Genomic DNA, 21,870 nt, shown 5'->3' on the forward strand with positions numbered 1-21,870 from the left:
ATTAGCAGTGTTAGCGCAAGGTCCCCCCAGGGAAGAAAGGTGAGGCTTCGTGAAAGTCAAATAAGCACCTGCTTGCCGTTCTATACTCCAACTGTCCCCCTAAACACCAGGGATGCCCCCAGGTCTCTTCCTAACCCAGCCTAAGTGACTTCTGATACTGCCCAGTGGCCTGACCTAATCCGTGGCTGTTAACTGGTGTGGTTTCAAAGGTACAAAAATCATTGTGTTGCCAGGGAGGGAAGCTGCCCATGGAATCAGGGACCCACGTGCCAGTTTAGGCTCTTGCCCTTATGAGCTGTGTGATAGGGTCACACCCCTCCCGTCGTTTGAACCTCAAAGTCTCCTTCCTCACGGAACTTCCCTTCTAATGAGACAGCTCATAAAATTAAACAAATAAAAAGTAATCAGGTTACCACCACAAGGAATGGGGCCCTGATACCTGCTCCCACACGGATGACCCTGAAAACATCATGTGAAGTGAATGAAGCCCGTCACAGAAGGCCACACATTGTAGGATTCCATTTATATGAAATATCCAGAATAGGCAAAGCCAGAGAGACAGAAGGTAAATCAGGGGTTGCCTAAGGCTGGGCAAGCGATGGCTAAAGGAGATGGTTTCCCAACTCTGTGAACATATTAACCATTGAATTGTACCGTTTAAAGGGTGCGTTGTATGATACGTGAATTATATCTCAATAAAGCTGTCGTCAAAAGTACAAAAGCAGATAGTACTCTGTGCTATGCAGACTATTAAGAAAAACATGACATAATGAGTTAGTGGGTGGCTATCAGTCCCAGGGGAACTAACATTTCAACTTGAGTGACAGCTGGCCAAAGCATGCACCCCCATCATTATCATCGTCAACAGAGCAGACAGACCCTTTTAAAAGCCTCCCCGTACTCTCACAGGGAGGGAAGTGCCGATTGCAAAGACCCTTCCCTCATAATAATGGGTGAATCATCTCCACCCTCTTGAGAGAGAAACAATTCTAATGAACACTACCCAGGGCTTCTCAGTGAGACAAGAAAAACAACTGTCCTCCACTGGCTGACTGCACTGTTGGTTTCCGTGTTCTCCATTCCGTTTGGCTGATGCGTCCTTGCTGCTTACGCACTTCTTTTATGAGTCTGAGACCAGCAGTGCAGAGCAGGGGTGAGTCTTGGTCACACTATCACATCGTATCATCCGTCTCTGGAATCCAACTGTTTTTACGACAGAGAATTGTGTTTTGCGAAACTGAACAGCACGACGGGATGTAATTGTTCGCCGCTACAGTCAATCATGAGTGCCATATGCCGTGTTTGTGACACCGGTCTGGACCCATTCAGAAACAAGCATCAATCATCCCGATGGCAAACAGAGTAATACTTCAACACCTAATTCTATCTTGTTAGACTCGAACATCCTCCAGATTGTTCCTTCAAGTAACTCAAGTGGGGCTTCAGCCATAGCAACTTTGCATACGCAAATCATATTGTCCGTTTCCATTCAGTCTACCAGCTGAGCCCTGGCCTGACCTGACTGAACAAAGATGAAGGTGTGACAATAGGGTTGAGCTGTGAGTCAGAGCTACCTCTAAGCCTGGATGTCTGCTCAACCCAGAGACTTGCAAAGCTCATCCAGTTCTGACGGTGTCCTCAGTTTCAGAAAGTATTACATAAAGCAGCTTTCTTTCTATGGGTATTTTAAGCACAAAATGTGGGCAAGTTGAGTCAGAAGGGACAATTCAGTCCAAGAGAGAAAAAGTAAAATGGTTTCAAAAGAAACCAGCGTCTCAGTGTCTCTCTCATTCCATCAAACACTCAGCGGTCTCATTCACACTACCCTCCAAGTTCATTGACGTTCTTTCTCCAAGTGGCTTGCTGAACTATGCCTTCATGTATGCCTTCTGCCTACTTACTCTCCTGTGAAAATAATATTTGTATATATGCTCTACCCATGCTTTCTGGCCCCGGGGTCAGTGCTTATGCAACTTTAGCAAACATAAGATTCACCTCTCAAAAGACACATTAAAATGCAGATTCCTGGTCCCCACCCCAACCATGGGGGTGGGGGCCACGAAATTTCATTTCTACCATGTTTCCAATCTTACTGGTCCAGGGACCACACGTTGAGAACTACTGTCCTATGTTAGTTATCACCTTTGGATCAGTTGTTCTGGGATAAAGTTTTCCACCGTGGTAAGGGCCCAAAGTTGGCTGAAAATTGGGTTAAAGTCTGGAACCTGCCATTAATAACCGCACGACCCTTGGCTAGTTGTTTAACCTCCTTTCCTCTTTAAAATGAGAGAAAAAGAATTCCTAATCAGCAGCTAATTCTAAGAAGATACAAGACTCATCGTGGGGTTCCATAAATGTTAACAGTATTTATAATTAGCCCTATATCAACCATTTTAAGAAAGGAAAACTGTATTAAAATTGTAATCCTCAATATATACCGATAACAAAAGATGAATACAAGTCACGTGTGACTTCTGCAATCACAAGAGGTGCTCAAAGTGGTTCCCATCAGCGTCCAGACACTTCTGATGACGGCGAACTACTGCTTGAGCAATGCTGACCCACGTGTCCACCTGTATCGCTGCGCGTGCCATTTCAGTTTCTTCAGACAGTACCGTGCATCTCAAATTTATCACAAATGCATGCAATTGTGAGGCGTGTTGGAGATTTTGTTGCACACTCATGTCTCCATTGTCGTACTTCCACAACGTTCTCGAATTTCAAATACCACTTCAATATCGTCTTGCACTCCTGGAATGACAATCATGCTTCCGCCATTTTCTTTGACTGTCCTGCCTGTTGCATGGGGATGCTAGCATTCATTTGATTAACGCCATTATTTGAGCAAACGTCATGCTACACATTGCTACCGTAATTCAATTCAACTTCGAAAAGTAATACATAGATAATATCTCATAAAATGTGTATAAATTGTTTGGCACCCCAAGTATACGATGAATATAACATATCTTAATGTCCCTAAATACTGCCACCTTCTACAATGTCATTTTCATGTCTGCATCATAACCCATCCTTTGGCTGTGCCATACTTTATCTGTTCATTTCCCTAACCATTTTTAATTTACCAAATGACATAATGGAATTAAATTCTGACCCAATCTCCTTTATCACATTTTATCCCCTGTTAACCACAATTTTTATTCTGGGACCCAATCTATTGACAACTATTCTAATGACCAGTTTATAAATAAATTTTTAAATTTAATTTTAATGTACATGTCAAACTGGATTTTAGACTGACTCAAAAATTATTTTTAAATGTTACTGAATCAGCAAAGTAGATGAGTTGGTAAATGCATTTTTGTTCGTGAACAAAGCAGTCTTATCTTCACATTATTGTTCATGTAGACAACAGACGAATCCTTAGCCATTGAAAAGAGAAAGATAGGCCTCTATGAAGTGACAGAAAACAACTCTAAAATCAAAGGGCCACAATTACTTATGTACACATGCTCATGGACAGCACCCCTCACGGGGGTGGGTTTAAATACCAAGTACCCACACTCCCATGATTCTCAGAGACACATCTGTAACTCCAGCCTCTCCCCAAACCTCAGACTTGTGTACTCGACCCACTTCGCGCTTCCACCTAGATGCCGAGTGGGCAGCTGTCATTTAACAAGTACAAACCTGAACTGGTGTTTCTCAGGCTGCACAACCCTATTCTTCCCCTTCTAGTTAATTGGGTCTTCCATGCTACCTGTTGCTCTGTTTACAGAAGGTGAAGAACAACAAAAGCCTTTGAGACTACATTGTTGACTCGCTCCTCCATCAGCAAATCCTGTCGTTCCCAATCTTCAAAATGTAGCTAGAACCCACCACTTTTCAATACCCCCCTCCCTGCCCTCCTGGTCTGTATCACTAGCACCCACCTAGATGCCTGGATGACAAAACAGCCCCCTAACTTGCCTTCTTACTTATCCTCTTGCCTGAGCCACTCCCAGTCTTTTTGGAACAGCTGCCAGAGCGATCCTTTCCAAAGCAAAACCAACACGTCTCACCTTTTATCCTACACTGGAGTTTCATCGGCCCTCCCCTCCCAGCCCTACCCCCCTGGTCTTCTCCAAATGACAGCTGCTAGAAAATGAAAACCAGGGAGGTCAAAAGGAGACCAGAAAAGAGTTTTCAAAGAAGCTTCAACATAATTTCAAATCTCTAACTAGAGAGAAGTACTCCAAATATCTCATGAGTAGTAAATACGTTTTCAACTGAACCTTAAAATGTAAGGTTTATTTCTACAAAATCCAGTCCAAATGTCTCCCTTGAAAGAGAACAGTCGTCAAAGACAATACTTTTTAAAAAAGACATAAAAATCAAGGCTGTGTTTGTGGAACATGCACTCTACTTACCAAATCTGTCAAATCTATACTTCTGAGGGTTATGGAACACCCTTGTAAAGTTCTAGCAAATACTGGGAATGCCAAAAAAAATAAATAAATAATGTACACACATGACTTGTATTCATATCTTTTGTTATCGGTGTATATTGAGTATTACACTTTTCATACAGTTTTTTCCTTTCTTAAAATGTGCACACGTTTTTTTGGCACCGTCTGTATATCTCATACAGTTTGGTACTGGGAGTAATTTATGACGATAACCACATTTGCAGCATTCTTTGAGGTTCTTTCTGCTTGATGAAGCAGGCTCATTTAATCAATACAAACTGCTTAACATGCTAATTGCTACGCTAAGTGGCAGTAACCAATTCCTCTGGAACAGCGGTGCAAATGCTGTTGAACATGTTTTGTAATCACTGTGGGAGGTAGTTGTTGTGAAGGTGTACAGCAGTGCACACAGCAGCTCTTGTGCCTGCCTTTCCTTCACCTGCTGGACAGGTGCACCCCCCTTTATGTTAGGGCAGGAAGCACTTCTTAAAAGAATTTAGGTGAAAGAGCTTCAAAACCCATTCTTGCATTCTTTTTTTTTTTTTTTTACGAAGGGCGCAGCTCACCGTGGCCCATGCGGGGATCACACCGGCAACCTTGGGGCTACCAGCACCACGCTCTAACCAGCTGAGCTAACCGGCCACCCCTGTTCTTAAACACACAAAACCCTATGAACATTTCCTGCTGATCCTCGTGTGAAGGCTGGATAATGTCCAATATAATTAGACCATCAGGGAAGCGTGCCTGCATTGACACTCTGTTCTCTCACCACGGTACGTTCCCTGAATGACCAGGGTAAGTCTTACTGGGAATTTCTGTATGTGTAAAGGGCACCAAAGCATGCAGTCCTATGTTGTGCATTCTCTCTCACTCCCATTCCATTTCTTCCGGAGACCGCGGAGCAGGTCTCAGCGTCAGTCATTTTAGAGCAGTGGTTCTGAATGTGTGGTCTCAGGACCAGAGACATCAGCATCACCTGAGAACTTACGAGACATTCAAATTCCAATGCCCCACCCTAGACCTGTGACTCAGGTACACACTGAAGGTGGAGAACCATTATCCCTGAGTGTCCCTTTCCGATTCCCACAGCCTGTCACCCAGGCCCAGCCCACAAACACACTTATACTCAGGCCCTAGATGCCTTCTGTTCTACCTTCACAATGTCTCCTAAATGCGTCCCTTCCTTTCAGTTCCCACGGGGTACAAGTCTGGGGTTTTATGGATCCATCCTGACTCTTTGCTTAGCAATTGTGAGGCATCGAGCCTCAGTTCCCCACCCCCCACCCCCAGGAAATGGACCCAATAATATTGCCCATAAAATGCAAAGTATTCCAGTATTCTGGGAGGCAATATAGCAACACCTATTTAAATTTATAATAAATACACCCTTTAATTCAGCAATCCTACTCCTGACTTCAGAAAATTCAGTTAAATAAAGTTCAGAAACTCAGTTAAATATAAAGTTAACAAAATATGTAAAAGCATGTGTACAAGTATGTTTATTGCCGTATTGTTTATCAGTGGCAAAAAAATCTGACATTCCCATAGATAGGCTTAATAAATTAATGTTACACTGAGACCCTGAAATATCATGCAGCCATTAAAAAGAATGAGTAAGACCAAGGTTGGCAAACTTTTCTGTCAAGGGCCAGACAGGAAATGGCTTTGCAGGCCATACAGTCTCCATGGCCAAGTAATCAACTCTTTTGTTTCAATGTGAAAGCAGCCATAAGAATATAATATAAGCGAATGGGTATGTCTGGGTTCCAATAAAACTTTGCTTATGTAAACAGGTGCAAGCCAGACTTCACACATGGGCTGTAATTTGCCAACCCTTGAACCAAACCTATAGTCTACGTGACTTTTAACTGTTTCCACTGGATATTTACTACTGACTGAGAGAACCAGGGGGTAGTTTTTTAAACGTGCAATGGAATCATAATCTTGCAAAACTACCAATGACCCCCAAATACCCAACTTGTGGAGGTATCCACAGGAGTGTTTGTCTATCTATATGTGTATGTCGATTTCTATATAGCGGCATATGGGTACAAAAGAAAACATGGAAAGGTAAGTACGAACTTCTTAGTAAGATTTAAGAATTGCTAAAGAGGGGGAAAGGTGGGGGGAAGAGATGCATGTAAACAAATAATGAAAAGAAAAAACAGAACGAATCATCACCTATGTGATCCTATTCTTGCAGTCAGTTAAATTGTACATACTTATGTTGGGGTTAAAATGAATTAAATGGGATGCAAAAACCAATCCCTAGCTCCAAGGATAGTTGTGAAAAGTCAACGAAATAAAGCATGTGGACTCAGCACACAGCCAGATGGAGCTGCTCCTTCCAACTTTCACGATCCCTCAATTAGACTAAACCTTCTAGCTAGGTTTTCTGCTCACACACTCCCTAACAGCCCTACTTTTTCCCCCAACCCCGCTTTCAGTGAATTCTCCTCTCTGTGGCCCTTGGTTCATTTATTGATGCATTCCATGCAATAATGTACCCTGGGCATCACCTATAAGCTGTGCACCACGCTAGATGCTAGAAACTTGAAAATGCCTAGAACACATTCCTCTGTCCTCCCGGGATTCACAGGGAGTGGCCAGAGAGCTGGTTTAAAGCCTGGCTTTGGTCCCATCGCCATCTGTCTCCACGATGGCACCCTTTCCTTGACAAAAGGGTGGACCTTCTAAGCAGAGCACTACTTTCCCCAGGCAGAGAAGACTCCTTGCTCGTGCTCACAGACCTGGCGCCTGGCATGACTCCTGGCACAGAGCAGGCACTTAGTTAAAAATGGTTGAATGGCTGAATCACCGATGGACGAAGGGCTGACTTGACTGAATCATAAAGTGAATGAGAAACTTCTGTCATCATCCATCCCCACGCTATTATATCCTGTTACTCAAGTCAATGCTAAGAACAGCTCAGGTGGATTTGTGTGTAGGAGGTACCAGGAACTATGTCAAGAAATACTGGCCGTATCCCGCCTGGCAAAGTCTATATCAATAAACCCCCTGGATAGAGGTGGCAACAAATACGAAGGTGGCGCAGTGAGTTGCCCGAGGACACGGAGCTGGGAATGAAGCCCAGACGGAAGACCTGGCCTCGTACTCCGGAACTAACGTGCATGTCACAGCCCTGGGTGTTTCTCTTAGAAAGTATCAAGGGTGCTACGAAGCCCTTCGGTGTGGGCGCATGTCCTGTTCATAACGATAAAAAGCCCCCAAATTTTATTTCTAAAGCATAGAGAAATGGCAACTGGCCAAATACTAGGCTACAAGGAGATCAGAATGTCCCCGGCACCCTGAGGAACAGAATCGACCAGGGGTTCGGCCAGGCTCTGGTCGATTCTTGGCTTCCCACTGAAACCTGTTCTCATGGGCTGCCCGGTCCTGATTCCACCTCTGACATATTTGGCATAAACCACCCGAAGAGCTGTCTTTACTTTCTCCGACTCCTCTCCCTTGTTCTGACCGTTGCAGGGAAAATGATGGGTGTTCCTATCATCAAAATGTTACGCAGATGTCACAGAATATTACTGAACTGTCAAGGAAATACAGCAAGCAGAGGCTTACTTTATGGATGAGAGAGAGAGAGAGCAAGAGAGAGAGGAAGAGAGGAAGAGAGGAAGAGACGGGGAGGAGGAGAGAGAGAGGGAGAGAGAAGATTGCTTTCCTTCTAAGGAGAAGATACAGAGTCAGTAGTTGTACAGAACTTCAGCTAAAACAATGCCTCCATTGTCACCTGCAGCTTTGATAAAGCAGACTGTTTCGTGAAATCAACCATTTGGGGCCAAATTTCCAAGTGCAGCATTTTGCTGAGCACCAGATGCACTCAAACAGCTATTTTCATGGGGAATGAAAGTGATTTGCATCTATTTATTCAAAGCCATCTGAATTCTCAGCCACATGCACCAAATAAAATCATTGCTCCCTTTGCTTCTGGTAACTTTTTATGTCTCTTCACTACGGAAATCCTTTCCCGACCTGTACACCAAAATTGACATCCTCAGGGCCTGTCTCCCATGGCCTCTTGAAGCAGACTTGCTTGGAACCTGGACCTGGTTTCAGCACTGGGAGGGAACCAGAGTTGGTATTCTGGCTTCATTTTTCTTTTTCTCTATGCTCATAAAATTATCTCACCGATCCCTGTTTCTTTCATTCAGCAAACCTTTAGAAACCCCGTGTCTGACCTTGAGCTTCTTACAGACACATGCCACCTAGTCCTTTCCCTCCAGAAGTCAATTTCTAATTCTACAGAAACAATTGACCGCATCTCCCCGCAATGTGGAAGCCTTCATAGTTGGTGACAACCATCCATCCTGGCGTCACCTCGAGGGCCTCTCCATGCTAGATTCTGGTTGTCAGATTCTGGTCATGCCCAATACTTTAATATCATGGGAAAAAAACAGCGAGCCACACAAGGCAAAGCATGTGTCTGCTGAGCAACCAAAAGCTGGAAGCCCTGGGAATGATTTATGGCATTTCTAAATAGGACTGATGCTGGTCAAAGCCGTCAGTGGCGTCTGATTTTACCGGTAGGCATTTGGGATGATTGCTCTTGCCGTTGGCAAACTCCTGGGAGAAAAAGGGAATCCTCCTGGCTTGGAGGGGAGGGACTGGTTAAATAAGTGCATTTGTCTCTAATGCCTAAAATCCAGGGTGTAGAGTAGGAGACGTCAGTGAACGAGAGCCTGCAGGCCAAAGCCTGGTGGCCTGCTTTGGAATGGCCCAGAACTAAGAAAAGTTTTTACATTTTTAAAGTAAAAGGGAGGAGGAGGGGGGAAAAAGTAAAAGAGGAGGAGAAAGAGAAGGACAAGCATCCACAGCAACCATACGTGGCCCGTAAAGCCTAAAATGTTTACCATCTGGCCCTTTTCAGAAAACGTTTGCCAGCCCTTGGCGGAGCTGGATAAATCACTTATTTTCTAACTTCTCAAAATAGATTTAAAAATGGCATCGAACTGAGTCCATTCATCTCTCAGTCCCCATCTCCATCCACTCCACCATGATTTTTGACACTAGAAAGCCGTATTACTCATCATGGCCCATCTGGTCAACCAGCTGCACTGCCTGCTTTCACATGCACACCTTCGGTTCAGGTCACGACCTGCTGTCTTGCCACCATCAAGCTCTCAGTTGACTGCCTACTTACGGAGCCCCCACCTTAAACATTGCTATTAGTTTTAGAGTTTATAAACAAAGCTACAACCTGTTAGCAACGTTCAATTTGTTTCCTTTTCCTGTAGAGGTGCAGCCAGCAGCTAAACATGGCCAAGTTACAGGAGCTTACAGCTCTGGGGACGAATTGTATAAAGTAGGGCAGCATCTAATAATCAGGTGAAAGGATTTTTAAAACCCACCCCGGCATGCTGTTATTACATTGTTATAAGACACTGAAAGAGACATGCTCAGAAAATTACATTTTCCCCTAATATACAGGAACAAAAATCACAACATGTGTAAGGGAAAAGCCCAAGTTGTATCTGTATCTATCTTGTCTGAAGAAACAGTTTCTTCTGTCTTAAATGTTTATTACTAAACACAATAGGTTAATCCCCCTTTGCCTCTTTTAATTTCTGATGAATTTAGGAGGAGTGCTTTGTGAGTTAATTCAGTGAATTTGATTTTCGCTGAGTAAGGAGGGCGCAGTGGCCAAGGCGAGGACACCCGTACCAGCCATGCCTGGGTTTAAACCTTGGCTCCCTCACTTCTAGCTGGGTGTCCACACTGCAAACTCCTTAGCTATAAAAATGGGATGGCAGTGCCCATGCCAATAGAATCATGTTGAAGATTAAATGTGAATGCATGTCTGGCGCTTGTATGAGCGCCGGGCACAAGTAAATTCTCAATAAATGTCAGACGTATTATATCACCATCAGTAGCAGCATGTAGCTCACGCTTGTTAATCCTAAAAATCAGCTCAGGCATAACCTTCTCCCAGCAGATGATCAACGTTGATGGAGACCCCATTGCTGGCACCTGAAAATTTACCCATCAAGCATTTTTTTTCCCCCCTGAAAATCCAATTTATTTTCCATGTTGTGGACAGATTACCTATCAAGCTTTTAAGCTCCGTCTCTCGTCATGCATTTTTATGCACTCACAGTGGGAGAAACATCTCTCTTCCCCACCACTGGTATCAGTTCAGTTTGCCATATGCCAGACATTCAACTACTATTTCTGTTCCTATAAATATAAACCTGTAGCCATGGTTTTCAACACATTTAAATGGAAGAGAGAGACTTCTAGTGAAATATCAACGTCCCTTCCCAGACCCTCAAACCACCATCTGCTCCCCAAAGATAACCAACATTACCACATATATTTGTACCCACCGAAGATGACCTTGCGTGTGTACAAGCACGCATGACCCGATGTGCCTATGGTCCTGCCTCTTCCTCATTCCTCCCCTTCACACACACCTTTGATATTTCTATGAGTGACCCTCCTGCTGCTCTTTAACTGCCTCACACAATTCCTGTGACTGCATGTGCCATGGTTTATTTCATTATCCCCTTTTGGCAGGCACGTAAGCTGTTATTACAAATAAGCGCCTCAAGAATGGGAACGTTACCATCTTTAGACTCTTTTCCCAGGACCCGGTGGTTAGCAGGGCTCAGCAAATATTTGCCAAACAGCGGAACGTAAGAACAAAGGCACGACTCCCTCCATGAACACTCGCGTCCACACCACCACTGCTTCTGGTAGCAGGGCTTTAAATTCCTGGACGTAGTATTGCTGGGCAAAGAGATGCAGGGATTTCATTTTGGTAAATAAGCACCAAGTTCCATCCAAAGAGATCGCAGCACATTGACTTTACAGGACTCTATTGTTGCCTGTGCTGAGGAGCAGGAATCATAACTCCCTATCTCAATTTTAAGCTCCTTGAAAGATGCAAAGGTTCTTTTACATTTTATCTTGTATTCCCCACAAGACCTATCACATTGTTTTGCAAGTACTAGGGAGATGTTTGATAAAAGATTTTTGACAGAGCTGATAATGGCTTTAAAAAAAGGTAATCTGTACATTAACCCAATCAGTCAGAGCCTGTAAACAGAAGGTAAAAATTAATTTTTTTTGTAGGGTAAGTATGGGACAGTGTGCGGTGCTGACTTGGGAGAAGACTAAAGAGTGGGTGTGTATATATATTCTATGATTTCTTTGATGCCATCTGTATTTTAAAACAAAATAAAACTGTACAGCACATTGCTTTTTAAATTAGGTTGAATATAAATTACTTTGGTTTCCAGAATTACGGAAGAATTTCACTTGAATTCTACAAACTCATGAGCAAATTTTAGATGCAAAACCAAGTTTTGAAGTAAATCTGTCAATTAAACCAACCAACAAAAAAGAGGTGACAAGGTGAAAACAGTGAAAACCTGCTGTTCAGATTTCACTCTCAAACCTGGGTGCAGTCAGGGTTCCAGAGCACAGGGGAGAAGTCACCCTGGGGCAGAGACGTCACCCTCAGTGGAGTCCCACCCGGCAGCCTCTGAGAGAACCTGCTAAATTTCAGTCATTCTCCACCTTATCACTCGCACCCTAAGGAAATTCTAAAACTGACAGGCCCCACGGTGGAATGAGGACCATCCCACACATCGCCTGCCACTCCTTATTCCAAAATTAGACCTTGTCATAGACACTGCTCTCCAAAACGGCAAAAATAGCGGCTGCTCAAGGAAGCCCGAGTTGCCCCAGCAGAGTCTCCCAACAGAGTTTCCCTGCAGCTTCTCCCCCAAGGCAGCTGGCAGCTGGTGAGCAAATAAGTTCTCGCCACTCCATCTCATCCGACACTTAGTCCTTCCTAGTACCCCATACCCACCCCAGCCCTCATCTGGCACCTCCTTTACAGGAATAATAACAATACATTGAATTTAAAAAGCAAGAAGCCAGGGGAAGAATTCATGAGATATAAGATTGCTTTCTGGTGCCAAAACAACCCACACAAACAGGACTTCTTGCAACACAGTTTGTTAAAGATATACTCTAAGTTGATGGATATGTCTAACGGTGCTCTGATATGCAGGGTAACTTGAAAACGCGAAGACAGTGATCAGGATACAGAGGGACGTAAGAGCTTTAAAACTGTTCAAGGGAGTGAGGCATTATGGCCAGAGGTGAGCAAATAAGTTTCGGAACTGGATAAAAAGATCCTGCATTCCTGGCGCCAACAGTAATGCGCTCTATGGCTGTGGGCAAGTAGACTCGGCCACTCAGAGCTTCTGGTTCTCTCATCTATAAGACAGGGGCAGGGAGTCCTTCCAGGTCAAACGTCATGAATAATAGTCTCTGGAATTGTAAGCCCTAGGGGAACCTGGGTATCACCTGTCAATTATCACTATATTCTAGAGCACATAACAGAGCATCGCAGTCCTCAATAAACATTCCTGAATGAACAAATGATGAGAATGAATGAATTTACCTCATCGAGATATTGTGGTGATTAGAGAAAAAGCAAGTAAAGTATGTCTGGCATATCGTACGAGGCTTGATAAATGGTAGTAGCTGTTATTACTACCGTGTTTCCCTGAAAATAAGACCTCACTGCACCATCAGCTCTAATGTGTCTTTTGAAGCAAAAATACTAATATAAGACTCTATATTATATTATATTATATTATATTATATTATATTATATTATATTATATTATATTATATTATATTATATTATATATTATATTAATTATATTATATTAATTATATTATATTATATAAGACCCAGTCTTATATTATATTAAAATAAGACCGGGTCTTATATTAATTTTTGCTCTAAAAGACGCATTAGAGTTGATGGTCTGGCTAGGTCTTATTTTTGGGGAAACATGGTAAAGAGCCCAGCATATAGCAGGTGTTCAATAAAAAAATGATATTATTAGCAAAACACCATAAAGTAGGAAAAATATTCAAAAGGTAGAATCAAGGCATTAAATAAACATTACGCCAGAAGTTTGCATGGTGTGGGGACACTTGGTGGCCCCCATGATCTTCCCCTCCAGGTGTTTAAGCCTTTTTGTGGTTCCCTTTCTAGACTATGCTTTTAATCAATAGACTATGTCAGGATGACGGGATGTCACTTCCATGATTATGATAAATAGGATTGTGACCCCCCCCGCCCAACACCTTGCAAGCAGACACTCTCTCTTGCTGGCTTTCATGAAGGAAGTGGCTGTGTTGACCCATGTAGCCAACTGAGGATGGCCTCACAGAGCTAAGGAGGGCCTCCTTTCAATAGCAACCAAGGCCCTCAGTCCTACAGCCACAAGGAACTCAATTCCATGAATAACCACATGAACTTGGAAGTGGATCCCTCCCCAGTCTAACCTTCAGAGGAGATTGGAGCCCCAGCTGACAATGGCATCTTCGCCTTGTGAGAAACCGAACCTGGGGGTCCAGCCAAAACCCCTGACCCCCAGCAACTACGAGAAAATAAATGGGTGTGTTTCATGGTGCATATTTTGTGGGATTTTGTTATGGAGCAACAGAAAATGAATACATGTAGCAACACAGGCAATTGGCCTCCGCATGGGTGGCAAACACCCAAAGAGGACCACCCAGAGTGACAACAGAGCAAGCTGGGACTGGGAGAACTGAAGACCCCCATTCTATCTAAAGAGGGCAGACACTACTGGGCACACCAGACTGTTGCCATGTGGGGATGTGAGATCAGTGTTGTCAGACCTTCTTACTTTTCAACACAATACAGAAATCTGAGTTTTATGTGAAACCTTAATTTTTAAATATTGGCCAGTAATTTGGAATTTTTAAAACAGCAGTGAGGTGGTCTCAAACAGGGCAAAGGAAACATGTGTGAGAGGCTTCATTCAGAGATAAAGCATAATTTGGGGGTTATCCTAACCAGTTACAAATGTGAGCCCCACTCCTTCCAAGCTGGTGACCTTAGGCCTTCAATCCAAGGGTCACTGTGAGGGTTAGAGAGCACCAGAAAGTCCTTAAAATATGTCTGTTATAGAGTAGAAGCATGATATATTTTCATTATTATTGATATTATTATTGTATTAGTTTCCTATGCATCAAATTGCCATCACGTGGTAGCTTCAAACAACACAGATTTGTTCTCTCACAACTCTGGAGGCCAGAAGTCCCAAATCAGTTTCATTGGGATACAGTCAAGGTGTCCCTGAGGTGTCCCCTTCTGCAGGTCCCAGAGGAGAATCCATTTCCCTGCCCTTTCCAACTCCTAGAGGCCACCAACATCCTTTGGGTCACATTCTTCCACCTTGAAAGCCACCAGCGTAGTCTCTTCAAATCTCTCTCTCTCTGTGTCCCTCTGCTCCGAGCATCACATCACCTTCTGTCTAACTCTGACTCCTCCTGTTTCTTTCTAATGAGGACCCTTGTGATTACATGGGGCCCATCTGGATAATCCAAGATAATCACCCCGTCTCAAGAGCCTTAACCTCATCACCTTCACAGAGTTCCTTCTGCCACATAAGGCCACGTTCTCAGGCTCCCAGGGATTAGGGTTGGACATCTTTGGGGAGCCATTATTCAGCTTATCACAATAATAATAATAATAATTAATAATGATAATAATTACTATTACTATCATCCAACCCACAAGCCTCCTCTTTATGACCTCTGGGACTCAGGGTCACAAGTCTGCTCCACACCAATTCACTGGAGGCTGCAACTTCAGACAGGCATGGGCCCCCGGGAAACATTCTGCCTGTACGTGAAGTCAGGGAAGTTTTACAAGAGTGGCAGCTAACAGGGGTTAGGGCTTCCTAATAATGAGGCTCCGCCAGAGGTTAGCTCCGCCATCGGTCTCCATTTATGACCTTGGCTATCTCAGAGAGGCAAGTCCGTAGTGGCAGAAAGGCACTTCCTAGCTGAGACTCCGAGGTCTGACAATTAACTGCGCAACCTTGTTGCAAGGATGTTGTTAACCTTTTTTTGATATCAGAGGGATTATTCATTATGAATTTGTACCAACTGGACAAACAGTTAACCAAGTTTACTATTTGGAAGTGCTGAAAAGCCTGCGTGAAAAAGTTAGACGACCTGAACTTTTCGCCAACAATTCATGGCTCTTGCATCACGACAATGCACCAGCTCACATGGCACTGTCTGTGAGGGAGTTTTTAGCCAGTAAACAAATAACTGTATTGGAACACCCTCCCTACTCACCTGATCTGGCCCCCAATGACTTCTTTCTTTACCCAAAGATAAAGGAAATATTGAAAGGAAGACATTTTGATGACATTCAGGACATCAAGTGTAATACGACAACAGCTCTGATGGCCATTCCAGAAAAAGAGTTCCAAAATTGCTTTGAAGGGTGGACTAGGTGCTGGCATCAGTGCACAGCTACCCAAGGGGAGCGCTTCAAAGGTGACCATAGTGATATTTAGCAATGAGGTATGTAGCACTTTTTCTAGGATGAGTTCGTGAACTTAATTGTCCGACCTCATATAGGCAGATCTGTCTGGATCCATTAATAACCACCAGAAAACAACACTGTAACCTAGGGTGGGTGGCCAATAGTGCTGTATCACTCACTTCCTTTTAGCATGGTAGCTCTTTTCTTCCCTGACCACAAATTAATTCAAGTATGTTGCTTTTAATCATTTCACAATCCCTAGTTTAACTTCCTTGAGATTCAGACCCCAATTGGAAGCTTACTCATTTCCATCTAAAACAGGATGTTGTTGCTTTACAAATCACATTCATTTTATAGAACTCGTTAAGTATACAGCGAATTAAAGAGCAAACATTATTTTCCAGTTAAATTTGCAAGGGGACGATCTGAATGAATTACTCATAATCCTGATTAATTTTTAGCGGAAGTAATGAGAAGGTTATAAGTGGAAAAAAACATGTGTGTGCAGAACCTGCCTTTCAAGTACATAACAATTTATGCTAATTGATAGCTTTACAAATAAGGTAGTCTTGGAAAAACTTCTTCAGATGTTCAAAGGCATCTAATGGGATAGCTACACAACTTTAATGTAATCACATGTTGCCTTATAGATTCGAAGTGACTTGAATTCTACTTTATAGCTAGCTATCTAATATCTATGTATCCATCCATCCATCCATCCATCCACCCACCCACCTGTCCATTTGTCCATCCATCCATCCATCCATCCATCCATCTATCTATCTCTATTACAATATCTAGAATTGGTAAGCATATGGGGGAATAGACACTGAGATTGCATTAGTTCAAAAAGAACATTTCTAAATGATCAGGGGAAAAAAATAATAAAAAGAGTATTTCATGATATGTGAAAATTACATGAAATTTGAATTTCACTGTCCATTAATAAATATAGATACAGCCATTTGATGACGCTTTATCTACGACTGCTTTTGCACCACGATAGCAGAGGTAAGGCGTTGCAACAGAGACCATCTTAGTCCGTAACATCTAACGTATTTACTCTCTGGCCATTCACAGGAACTTTTGCTGATCCTTTCTCTAAAGTCCCAGAGCCCTGCATGCACAAGTCATTTGGGAATAATCTGGGGCTGCTTTGGGACAGATCATATTACTGGCATGCTTTACCACCCCCCAAAATCTAAGCACCCCACAGCTTTAAACCATAAATCTTCACACTACCCTAATCTCACTATGCCAACCTAGGTCCTTTTGGTTTTGCAGATTTCTTTCCAGATGTGCAGGTAGCTCTCTGCGTGTGTTTGCAGACACGATGCATGATTTGCATTCTTTAATTCTTCTGCATTCCATCAAGAGAATGTGCATTTATATATATATTTTTAAATTTATTCTTCTTAAAGAAGAAACTCAAGAATCATAATTCTCTGTACAATTCACAGATCCTAGCACAATGCAATGAACAGTGTAGGTGTTCTGAGAGGGTGCTGTGGGTGCTCAGGTGTGTTTGTGGGGTCTTTGTACATCGATGGCTGTGAAGGTTTATCAGCCAGACATGCCAAATGCACGCCTATGGGCAGGATGCAGTCTGTGCAAAGGTTTTCTTTGGGCCACAAAGTGTGACAGTGTTGTTGTTGGTTTTAACTAGAATTAATTTCCAACAGTTACAGGTTGGAAGATATTATATACAGACTCAAATCCTTGGCTTCTCCGGAAAAAAGCCAAGAGATCTCCTATGTGGAGCCCACAGTCTGATGTCAACAGTTGTTGGGTCTTTGGCTTTTGACACTTCACTCCAGTTTACCCTGAACCCTCGTCTCTCACTTGTATTTTCTCTCTGACCCCTGCTGACATTTGAAATGATAACGTCTGGTATAGCTGTAAATATACACCTATAGGTAGATAACCCACACACTTGTGTCTAAAGCTGTCCATACACATCCAGATTGGTTTCAATGTACACATTCACTGAAATGGACTGAATGATTGTTCCCCCCCCATCCGATTCTTGGGTTGAAATCTTAACCCCAAAGTTGATAGTATGAGGAAATAGGGCCCTTGGGAGGTGTTTAGTCATGAATGGGATTAATACTCTTATAAAGAGACCCCAGAGAGATCCCTCACCCCTTCCATCAAGTGAGACACAGAACATAGCCATTTATGAACCAGGAAGTGGACCCCACCCGACACTGACTCTGCCAGCACCTTGATCTTGGACTTCTAGCCTCCGGGTGAGAAAGAAATTTCTGTTGTTTATAAGCTGCCCAGTCTATGGTATTGGCTGTAGGAACTCAAACTGATTAAGACACACATATGATAATTGAGGCACACAGTAAGGCACTATGCTTTCTGCATTACCAATGGGCTGCTTCGGGCTTTCCCAGGATGGCATTTAATCCAAGTGCTACATGGGTGAGGATAAGACTCAACCACGTGCTCAAATAATGCTGGCCGTATTTTTCAGCACAGATTCCAAGATGGCATCCGTGGTACACACCAGGTCAGAAGGAAGAAACCCCAAACGTACCATGGAGTTTTTCACGCTCTGTAGCAAGCGCTCGTGCTGCTCGGCAATCGCCAAAGCAGCAGAGTGGACTTTCTGGTAGATGGCCTCCCCATCGCGCGTCTGAAAGATAAACAGCCCTTCGCCAGTCTCACACATCCTGTGAAAACAAAAACAAAAAGCGTCTGAGAGTCCAGCCCCGAGCCGTTCCACACACTGAGAGTCGAGAGTACTCCATGAAACTGGAACCCCTTGTTTCATATGACATAAGGATTCTTGTTCCCATCTGCTAAAAACAAAGTTACCGAGAATCCAAGTTTCCAATTAATTATTAATATGGGCAAGGAACCAAGCACTCTAGGCTGACATGGTGCTGATTTTGTTGTTGTTAATAAGCAAAGTGGGAGGTTAATAAAAAAGCCGTTTCTTGATTTTTAGCATAATCCCTGTACTTCACCTTGCCACTCTCAACGAGGGTACCCCTGCGACTGCCTTCCCCTTACAGTCCAGGAATCAGACTCGTAAGGAACTGGCATTCACCTCAGAGGTGAAAGAAGGATTCTGTGGTGCTCAGAATTCTGTTCGAGCTTCCTTACCGACAATGCTTTCAGGAGGCTTTCATTTCCAAAATCAGACATCAAATTTCACTCCAGCTTCCACTCAACATGGTGGATCAAACACAGCTAAGAATTTTATTTTATTTTTTTAATGATTGTGACTGTGCTGAATCAATGTGTGGAACATCAGAGAAGTTTCTGGAGGAAAGCTATATGGGTTTGATTGTCAATGTTAAGGATTAAGAGGAAAATCATCTCCACCTCAGACTGTTAAAACAGAAATGAATCCCATTAATAAAGGGAGATTGGTACACACAATTAGGCAAGAACCAAATAAATGGTTTTTAATTCTAAATATAGTCTAGTGTTTGTATATCTAATATATAATTACTAAATATATTTGATTACTCTAAATATTTTTAAAGAACATGGGCAAAATTACATGCAAGGGTATTTTTAAAGTTCTAATTTTGATAGGTGCATGTATCAACAGTAAACTAACAGTTTGTTTTTGTTTGGTTTAAGCGACCTAATTATTCTAAGACAATTCCACTCCTTCCATCTCAGAATCTCTTGCTGAAAAACTGACGACTAGCTTTAGTGCCTGAGTTTTACATCTAAAGAACTGTTTAACACAACATGGAAACCAAGCAAATTTTCAACCCAAAGCACTGTTGATTATTTTATCTGTTCCAGTCTATGCAATTCATGCAATAAAAATAGAAACATTCATCCCTATCTAATTTTCCACAGTTGGCCCAATACCATGGCCATATGACAGTTTTCAGCACATACAGCATGGTGTATGTAATTGGTCGAAACCTGCCTAGCTTGAATTTCACTAATATGGGCTATGTGAGAAGAAGAAAAAGAAAAAAACAGATGGCTCTTTCAGTAAGCTTATATAAAGAACTGTCTCATGAGATTGATCATGTGATTTTATTATTAAGTCATTCTAATCCAATGAAGAATGAAAAACCAAGAACAAAAGCATTTTCACTCAATTCCCACTTCCTTCCAGAAGACTTACTCAAGTACTTCAGAGCATACTGCTATCCCTGCCTTATTTACTCCCCACCTGATTTACACCACCATACAAATTTGATTCTACCATTTGGCACCTAATTCTGCAAGATTTCATGATTTTCCTACCTCTTTTTTCCCATTAAATATGGAAATATAATTTGTTAAGAGGAGGATGTAACCTCAATCAATTCTTTACGAGGAAGAAGTGGCCTTCTGTATCCCCTAGGGTTGAGGTCATTATTTATTTACTTATTTATATGCCAACCCTGGTTCTAGGAAGGATGAAGATACCTGTTACTCAGAAACAGTGATAGGATGATTGCTTAATATCAAACCCTGCAACTGCATTTCTCAAACTTGACAACCCAGTGGCTTTTAAACTTTTTGCAACTGCAACCCACAGTAATAAATGTAGTTTAGATTATGAGTCAGTATGTCAGTCTATCTAGCTACCTATTTATCTATCATTGATTTACACATATAACTTGCTGATATTTTCTGTTCTAGTTTATTTTTTAACACTGGTAGTGAAATGCTTAATCTATATCATGACCCACTAATTGGCCAGCCCTACTATTTGACAGTCACTCTTTTACAAAATGTCTTCTTTTGATAAACAAAATGAATCTATAACCTTCTTTTAATGACATAGGAATTGCTAAATAATCATTGTGATAAAAAAAAAAGAAATCAAAACCACTGTAGTATCAAATATTCTTCTTTAAAGTACACAGACCACACACTCCCCTTGCCTCCACCTGAGGATCTGAAAGACACACACATACATACCCTCACACACAAGTGCTCACACACACATACATGCACGCACATATGCACACACAGACCCACACCCACAAGCACACATGTACACACATACACATACACACATGTACACACACTCACACACACGCACATATACACACGCACATAAACACACACGCACACACACCCCAGTTACCACTGACAGAAAGGACCAGGAGTCACCATCTCACACCCTATCCCATCAGCATGTGGACGAAGGTGAATGGCTAAAGTGGCTCAGACACTACAATGCAGAGCAGAGGGAGAGTGACTCTGAGACAGCAGCCGCCAGTCAGCCCTAGTCAGGTAGTCACATGGGGACACGTGAGCCCCGTGTGTCACAGCTTCTGATTGTTTAAGAGAAGCCAGAAAACTTGATGTTTGTGTGACATCACCTGACTTTTTAATGTTGGCAACTTGCTCCATTTTTTTAAACTGTGGGGACCAAAATGCCCCTAGTAATGGGATCTGGCCAGGCCAGCAGTTTACATTAAAGAGACAGCAATGCACTAAAGAGCTCTAAATGGGGCAGCACTTAGGCCTTTAGTCTGAATTGTTGGGACTGTTGTCCGTACTACTCCAGGGCGTGTGTTCTTCAGTAGGACAGCATGACCCAGGAAGGTGATAATGAACGAAAAAACAACGACCTTCACATGCTCTGCACCCTCTCCCAACAGCTCTGTTTGCTCCTATTGTATAAGCAGCTTTAAATCCATTAAAAATGTTACTGCAAGCCTTCGTCAAAATAATATAATGGGCAAACTCCCCAAGGCAAATGAGAATAGGAAAAAAAGGAAAAGGAAAGGAAAGGAAGTAAAAAGAAAAGCACATGAAACAGGCTACTGGTCTTACACAACCTCAGACAGCACATCTGTTCTCCTCGCCACAGAAAACACGACAGAACAAAGATGTTCTAACGGGTCCCTCCACAGCACGGCTGCAAATACACATTTGGACTTTAAATGGTCTGGATTCCTTTCTTTTTACCCACTGACTTTTCCCTTGGACACTATTCCAGCATCCAAAGTGGTGCCAAATGTCGCATATCACCTCACCTGTTAGAATGGCTATTATCGAAAAGACAAGAGATAACAAGTGTTGACGAGGGTGTGGAGAAAAGGAAACCTTTATACACTGTTAGTGGGAATGCTAATTGGTGCAGCCACTATGGAAAATATATGGCGGTTCTTCAAAAATTTTAAAATA

General features: G+C 42.6%; 1 protein-coding gene across 2 annotated transcripts in view; it reads right to left on the reverse strand.

Annotated features, from left to right (window-relative positions):
- The window catches only part of DOK5 (docking protein 5), a 126,521-nt gene that overhangs the window by 12,114 nt on the left and 92,537 nt on the right, over positions 1-21,870 (reverse strand). For both annotated transcript variants that reach the window (XM_019726052.3, XM_019726053.3), the window contains exon 6: positions 18,305-18,440. In XM_019726052.3, coding sequence (XP_019581611.1) covers positions 18,305-18,440 — 136 coding nt within the window. The remainder of the gene's footprint in view (positions 1-18,304; positions 18,441-21,870) is intronic.

Source organism: Rhinolophus sinicus, chromosome 13 (assembly GCF_057876585.1).
Source record: "Rhinolophus sinicus isolate RSI-liver-muscle chromosome 13, RSI-T2T, whole genome shotgun sequence".
Classification (NCBI taxonomy): domain Eukaryota; kingdom Metazoa; phylum Chordata; class Mammalia; order Chiroptera; family Rhinolophidae; genus Rhinolophus; species Rhinolophus sinicus.